The following is an 8,287-nucleotide window of genomic DNA, read 5'->3' as shown; positions in this document are numbered from 1 at the left end:
CACTCAATGTCCATTACATACTGTCTTCAACTTGGGGCGATAGGCTGAGTCCTGTGGCACATTGAACCAGTGCGTTGACTCTCACCTTAGAATTCCTAGCATAATCTAGATTTAAACAGCAAAGTCATGCCCAACAAGCATCTTTCCTCCTTGATGTGGAGTAGCTGTGCAAAAACGCTGGTGCCTTTTAAGGAAACTAGATCTACCCACAGTTAACCTAGGACGAGAAAGTGATGATGTCATTCAGTGGCTCAGCACTGTCACAAACTGCTGGGACCCTCAGCAAAGAAGGTACCAGGCTCTAAGTAATTTTTAAAAATTGGCAATGGTTTTGCAGAGCAACCTGGAGTGACTGAAGATGGAGGACGAGTGAGTATGTGGCAAACTTGCTAGGCAATTCCACTCCATCCATAAGCTGGAGCACTGTTTAAAGCAGCCTGTTCAGATGGAAATTTTTTATCCTGTAGACTGTTTTTAACTGAAGGGAAAAGTGGCTTGCTTTTTCTAGTTTGGAGTTTGGGTCAGAATGTCAGATGTAATTATTCACTATGAAACGGGATTCCAGTGTCAGAAGAACGTTCATCACTGCTCCGTTTACAATGGCCATGTGGTTGGACTCTTAGCCAGTTTGAAAAGAATACACACACTATATATATATATATATATATATATATATATATGTATGTATATATGTAATATATATATATACATATATATATGTATATATATGTATATATATATATTTTATAAATGTGGAAACACTCTGAAAAGGTAATTTTAGGAAAAGAATAGTACTATAATCAGACAAGGTTTGGCAAACTGTGGCCTGGGGGCCAAATCTACTCTGTCACGTGTGTGTGTGTGTGTGTGTGTGTATGTGCGTGTGTGTAACAGCACATGAGCTAAGGATAAGCTTTACATTTTAAATGGTTAAAAAATACAAAACCCAAAAGAATAGTATTGAATAACACATGAAAAATACATAGAATTCAAATTTCAGCGTCCATAATTAAAGTCTCCTGGAATACAATGATGCCCATTTGTTTACAAATCTCTTCGGTTGCTTTTGCTTTACAAGGATTGGTTGTGACAGAAATTGCATGGCCCGCAAAACCAAAAACATTTACTATCTGGCTCTTCACAGAAAAAGCGCGCTGACCTCTGTCACAGAAGGTATTTGGGAAAGCAGGTGAGGAGCTTGAGGAGGAGATGGGGTTTCTGTCCGCTGTGCTAGAAGATGATTCAGAAAGGAGACGCCAACTACCTGCCCTTACTAACGAGGATGGAATTAGAAAAGACGAATTGATGCTGCAAAAAGGACCATTTGGGTTTCATGCGGTATTTGGAAACTATGGCTAACTGTAATCTTTAGGAGAGAGTAGTCAAACGAAAGCTGCTAGAGTAGAAATCAGGAGACTGAGGACCTAGTCTTAGCCCTGCATCTAACTAGCCACATGACTTTAGATTCTCTGGGCCTCAGCATTGATTCTTGTCCAATGATTGTAATGGGCCAATTTTATTTTCTGCTATAGTGTATGTTGGGGGCTGAGGGTATGGCTCAAATTTAATAGTTATATAAACATGCTTTCAATGCAAAAAGCTTACAGTTCAAACAGAAGTTTCTAACCTGTTATTGTTATGTACATGATGAGGATAAAAACACAGTGCAGCTGGCTGGCATAAAGCAGGTGAGAAACTCTACGTCAGTGACATGATTCCGAACCTTAGGGATCTAGAGGGATGCCTGGTGTTGCAGGCAATGAAAGTCCTCGAGCTGCCCAAGAATGTAAGGAAGCTTCTTAAGAGGGAAGCTCGCTTGAGTTTGTTTCACAGCCAAATTCTCCGAAACCAGTTCTCCCCAGGAACGATTTGGGCCAGGAGCTGAGTGATGCTCACAATGGTCCCCTAATGGTTCACACAGCTTCTCAGAGTCAATTCTCCCAGGCATTTTGCACATGGGGAGAACTTGACAGAGGAAAAAGCTGATGGAAGAATATATCATAAAAGACTGCTGACCCAAGCTGTGTGAGCAGGGCCTGGAGGATCTACCCTGAGCTGGCAAAGGCCTCCCTCTCCCAATTTGCAAGAGGGCTGGCGTTATCCTGCTTTGACACCAACCCACATGCTGGATCTACAGAAGAGCTTGCGGTGGGGCTGAATGGTAACCGATTACTCATTTGTGGAGTGTCCTCTCCATGGGTTTGAACATGCAAGGAACATAATTTGATCTATTTGTCACCGTACCTGGCAGGCCTGGACCCAGTGCCTGTCCATAAACATCCAAGAGTTGATGTTTCAGTTTGAAGACCTGTCATGTATGAACCAGAGTGGGCTCAGGTCTCAAACACTCCGGGCTCCTTAAGAGGAGGGCTTCAGTTTGTATGTTGCCCTTCTGTTCTTCCCTGATGGCTTGTTTCTACATAGGCACAACCACTAGTTGCTCCCCGAAGCACTTTTCTCTGTGTTTGCAATGCACTGTTGATGCCCCTGCAGCTTTGTAATTAATAATATACTGCTTTTCATCTTCAAAGTGATTTATATGCATTAATTAATCCTCACCATACTTCAGAGTTTCTGCAGATAAATAACCATCATGCTCCCATGTTTTACTTAGGAAACCAGGGCTCAGAAGGAAAGCAACTTTGTCAAGGCTACGGAGAAAGGGATCACTGGGGTCAAGGTCAGTGCTCAAGATGTTGACCCATCACCAACTTGCAGACCTGTCAGCACCTTTGGAGAATAGCCGAGAGTAGCCCTATAGCCCCACACTCACTGCCATTACTGCCGGGTAAACTGGCTCATTACATCACGCATTTTTGAATCATAAACTATTCTTCAATACTCCAGGGTCAAAGCATAATCTTACCTAAAGCATACATAATAGGAAATGATGGATTATAATCTAATAAACCATCCTAAGATGTTCAGGTCCAGCTTCTAGTTGCTTCCAGACTGAGGATAAAGATGTTTCCTAATCCATCATTTACAAAGTTACACGCCCAATTAAAACATTAAACTCTCACTATACGGTTTCCCATTTATATGATTGCCCTACAGAAAGCTATTATATTTTAACTATCAAGCTCAATAAATCAGGCAGTAGCCATCTATCTCTCCCCTGCAAGTGGAGGAGGAGGCACTCTGGGGACGGTATTGGCAGAGACTGGCAGTGCCTCAATTTCTATATCTGGGCTCCCCATGGTGCCCACTGGCCCAGCAGAACATTAAACCTGAGAAATCAGCTCATGGACTCTTTCTGAAGTTTCTGACACAAAGCCAACTCATGCAAAGACCCCCGAAGGCAACCAAAGGCAATTCAATTTGCTTCCACGGAGCCCCCCGAACAACGATCTGGGGAAGCCCACGAAACTACATTTAACAACACAAAAAATCTACTCAACTGATTGAGGGTGCAACGGATGCCCTTCCCCCCATCTCAAGTCAACCCATTACTCAATCCTGCAAGAGCTAAGTGAGAAGCAGACATGACTTTCAATCAGGGGTGCAGGGGTGTCAGACCTTAATCCCCAGGTAAAGCTGGGGTTGAGAGCACAGAGGTGTTTGCAAAGCCCCAGATAAACAGGGTGCCTTTCCCTGGAGTGTCAATTTGCTCACTTGTGGAGGGCATTCCTGAGAGATGCGACTGATGTAAAACTTATTTTTTTCGTATTAAGGTGAGCGTTGTAATATCATGGGAGAGAGTGAAAATGTCCCATCAGCTTTTGGCTAGTCACGGTCCACCTTGGGCAGGGCCTCAGATCTCTGGGGGCACATGGTCACCCTCCCTTGCCATCGGGCCAGCTTGGGTAGAATGATCTGGGAATTCCGGGACCAGTCCTTCTGTGGCAGGCACCATGCTGGCTACCTGAGGATGAAGAAAGTGTGCAAGCCCCGCTCCAGAGGGAGAAGGGAGGCCTTATGTAAGGAGAAGCGGCAAAGCCAGAATAATCAGGGTCGTCTTGTTTTTTTTCCTCTTATATGGGAGGGGGTTCAGCATCAGGGTTGAGAACTGTTTTGGAGTTGGCCTCTTTTTGCTAGTGTTTGATAGGTTTGCTTTGCAACATGGCACAGGCAAACTGGAGAAGTCTATCATAGCTGCCCTGAAACCAAGCCAGAGCCATCAAGTGTTTCAAATAAACTTTAACAAATGTCATTGCGGCCTCTGCCTGGGCCAGGAGATCTGCCATTGGCAAGCTCAGCTGACAGAGCAGCAGCCCTGGGGCTCTTGGCTGGGGCGAGGAGCTGAGAGCAGGTTTTGTGTCCAGCCCAGGATGCTTATATGCGTTAGGCACCCTGCCCCTACGCTCTGGGCATTTGCTGCTTTCCATAGTTGGGATGCACCCCAAGGATGCAAACCAACGCCCTTGGCATGGGAAGAACGATACCCCAGTAACGTCACCTGTCTGCTACTCTAAGTCATCCCCTGAGTTCTCAGAGGCACAGCTGGCCGGGAAGGTGAACCTGATTCAGACTCAGTAACAGGTGGTGAGATTCAAGTGGAGGCTGAAGGGACAGAGGCGAAGGAGGGGTGTGGGCCAGCTCCACCGTGTCTGGAGGACTTGATTCTGTACAAAACCTGGCTGGGCGCTCAGCGTTCTCAATCCTGGTTCTGTTCCACAGCTTGGAAAATAAGCTATAGCAACTTGAGCTTTCCTTCACATCAAGGTGTCCCCAGGCGTGCTGAGCATGACTCTTCTGCTCTGCTTTTGGCTGAAGTTCACCAATGCATGTGAATCTCAGAGCACACACCTGGGTGAAAGTTCAGGGATTGAACCTTCTAGAAGGCTACTTTGGGAGCGAGGGATGGGTTTGCGGGAGTGGCAACTTTCAGCTTATCTCCAAGAAAGACTACAGTAAGGATGCTTAATTTCACATCTGACAAACATCATTTAGAATCATGAAGGAGAAGCTCATCAGGTCGAAATGGGTTTCAGGAGGGACAAATCACTCCCATCCATCACTCATTTAGTCTTTCAGGAGCCAACAAGCCAATTGTGCAGACAACAGAGGGCCTCTCTCCCCCCACCTTCTCCCAGCCAGAGGCGGCAAGCAGGCTGCCCTGACTTACCTATGAAGTACGCCAGCAGGATGGCCAGGAGCAGGGCCGCAGCGATGGCGGACAGGGCGGCACATTTCCAGCTGCAGTATTTGGAGGGCTTCTTCAGCTTGAAGGCCTTCCTGGAGAAGGTATTCCGGGGCAGCAGGCGGGGTGGTGGTGTGTAAACGGTTCCTGAGGTCAAAGGGTATCCCGGAGAAGAGCTGCTAAACAGGGGCGTGCTTCCGGAAGAGGTCTTAAAGAGAAAGTGCCTGCCAGGAGAAGGGAAAGCGTCAGATCGACATGCGGGCCCTAGAGGAACATGCAGCTGCCTTTTCTTGCACTCTGCTTCATATATTCCAGGGTAGTCCTAGCTAACCACCCTCCCCCGCCTGTCATGGACGAAGGGCCAAACACTACATGTGATGGTGACATAAATTAATTCCACAAACTCATATCATTATATGCTTTCACACGTACATCTCAATTTTGTCTTCCACAGTAATCCGGCAAAGTCTTCAAAGCAAATGTGAAAACTGAGTTACTGTTCTTACCCAGAGATGACTGAGAGGATACAGTAGAATTTACTATGTAAAGGCACTTGAAATATATTGTCACGACTACTTACAAACTAAATATTATAACATCGCCATTTAAGATGTGAGAAATCAGGCTTGGATGAGTCAAGCAACTGTCCGAGGATTTAAACCCTGAGCTCTGTCTTATGCTAAGGTCTGCTTTTCAGTGTTCCCCTAGCCTGTCTCTCTTGAGCCTCCTTCCTGGTCTGTTTCCTGTCTCCATCCTACTTCCGGTTCTGAGATCACCTCTCTAGGTCATGGGATCATGGTTCTTTCTTTGCAAGCATCTTTGTCCTTGGTCACTAGAGCTATGGTGTGACAATAGGGTCATGGGGTCTACTATTGACCCCTTGTATAACCCTTCCCAGGAGACTTTCTTCAAGGACACTTCAAGGGTCATTGATCCTGTGACAGTAGGTTTTTTTCTCTTAGGTGTGCCATTCATACGACTTCAAATGTGACCTGCCACACCTTGTTTACAATGAGGACTTGTCTTCCAGGAAATATACACTAGTGGACTTTTAAGGATGTATTAAGTAGAGTCTAGCGTCTAAGCAGCTGGGGACTATGTCTTATTCTGTAACTTGTTCACCTTTATGTGCCCAGTACCCAACTCAACGTTTGGCATGCAGGGGAGAACAGAGTGAATAAGTGAGTGGATGAATGAATGAACCTCCCTCATTGTTTTGTGACCTATACTCGTCTTCAGTTCTAAGATTCCAAAATGTCATATAGTTATTTCCTGTCTCTTCCAGTCTTCAGTGGGTGCAACCGTATTTATGGGTCACATACTGTGAGTTACTACAATGCTAAATGTTTTCCTTGCAACTAAACGTCACATCAACCCTGTGAGGTAGGTACCATTATTACCACAGGTTTACAGATGAGCAAATTGAAGCTTGGAGTCAACAAGCCAGGTTGCTAAGGCTTAAACTCCAATCTGCCGAACTCTAAAAGCCCTAATTGTACCTCCTACACCACACTGCCCCTGCATATTGGGGTTAGCAGGCTTTCCCAGCAGGGTTCTGAGGCAAGATTGCTGTCATTACAAATATTTGTATTTTGCCTGCTTGTTCAGACAAAAACCTTGAAAGTGTTTTAATCCCTGACAAAGATCAAATGAGCCTGATATGACTAACAATCATGTCAGAAAATGAGTATCTGATTAGTGAATTATTGAACATGGTTAACATTAAAATAAACAACTGGTATTTAAACTTTATTTGTACGGTACAAATAAAGTTTAAATACCAGTTGTTTATTTTAATGTTAACCATGTTCAGTGACCCTGAATAAAGACAAGAGGTTTGATTCCATAAATAAGGCTTTGTATTCCTTGTCGAATGGCTCTCTTTGAATGCTCTGGGTTAAAAGTGTCTTTTGGAAGAAGCAGCAGTCGGCGTGTTGTTTAAAGGCAGAGTTTTGGAGCAAGATAGCTGGGGGTTGGAGTCCTGGCAGTGCCATTCCTGGGCAAATAAGCCCACTGAAATTTCCTAACAATGCTTTGGAGAGCCTGTCTTCTCACCTGTGACTGGAGGAAAGGACAGCATGGGTCCCACATATCCTAGCACAGGTCTCCGTGAGGATGACATAAGATCACATAGGAAAAACACTTCACCAAGGGCGTGTCTCAGAGTAGTGCTCAATGCATCACGAGTAACATTTATTATTAACTCCTCAGAGCAACAGAAGGGGCCTGAACCATGAGTTTTCATTTAAAGCTTGACAAATGTCAAACAAACACCTGAAGAGTTCTCCAGATCACTAAATCATCATTGGCCGCCTTATAATTAAGCTAGAACACATGCATACCAGGAAGCCAAGGTGATGGGAAAACTCTGGGATTTGGTTTAAAACGACTTCATATTTATTTCTCGGACAATTCTCCAAGAGTGGGTCATGACAATAGGAACTCAAACTGAAGCAAAGGAATATAAAAACAATGTATGTCATCATGAATGAGGATTTAACAACATGTGAACACTAGCTCTCACTCCCGCAGAGATCTCACCCATTCCCACGGCTTCAGCCATCACCGATGGGACTGAAGTCTCCATCCATCAGTCATACTCCATATGACTGATAGATCTCCATTCCTACTGAGCCCACCTTCGTCCCTGAGGTCCAGGCCATATTCCAGTCATGTACTGGGCATCTGTGCTGCCATTCCACAGCTGTAGTGAATCGTGCAGAATACGGACATTCCACAGCTGTCTGGAACAAGTTGCCACCAAACACAGATGCTTTTCCTTCCCCTCCCCAAACACACTCCCCTTGAACCCCTGTTTTCCCCAGTTGCCTAACAAACTACAGTCATTTTCACATCCTCCTTCCCCTCACCTTCTCCCATACAATGGGTTAAAAAAGTCCATCAATTTTATTTCTGAAAACCTTTTCCACCAAACTTGCCATTCAGCCCTGCTGCCACTTTTCTTCCCAAAACATAAATGTCATCGTGCCCTGGCTTAGAAATCCCTGCTGATCCTCCAATGCCTTAAAAAGAAAACCCAAATCTCAATACGGGGCCAGACTTTTTACAAGCACTACTCAATTTTTTTTATCCTCATCTCTAACCCTGTGCTCCCAGCTCCCAGGGACTCTACACTTCAGCCACAGCAAAAGACACGTCTTTCCTTAACCAGCCTGTTCATGCTGCCCTGCCTTTGTGAGTGAC

The 8,287-nt window shown here is 45.0% G+C and overlaps 1 protein-coding gene across 1 annotated transcript in view; it reads right to left on the bottom strand.

Annotated features, from left to right (window-relative positions):
• Positions 1 to 8,287, bottom strand: part of LOC109379368 (teneurin-2-like) — a 1,023,129-nt gene that overhangs the window by 85,566 nt on the left and 929,276 nt on the right. Inside the window, exon 7 of the mRNA XM_019635930.1 lies at positions 5,069 to 5,307. Within this exon, the coding sequence (XP_019491475.1) occupies positions 5,069 to 5,307 (239 nt within the window). The remainder of the gene's footprint in view (positions 1 to 5,068; positions 5,308 to 8,287) is intronic.

Source organism: Hipposideros armiger, unplaced genomic scaffold, assembly GCF_001890085.2.
Source record: "Hipposideros armiger isolate ML-2016 unplaced genomic scaffold, ASM189008v1 scaffold_25, whole genome shotgun sequence".
NCBI classification, from domain to species: domain Eukaryota; kingdom Metazoa; phylum Chordata; class Mammalia; order Chiroptera; family Hipposideridae; genus Hipposideros; species Hipposideros armiger.
Note: the sequence above shows the minus strand (reverse complement) of the source record. Positions and strands in the feature narration are given on the sequence as shown.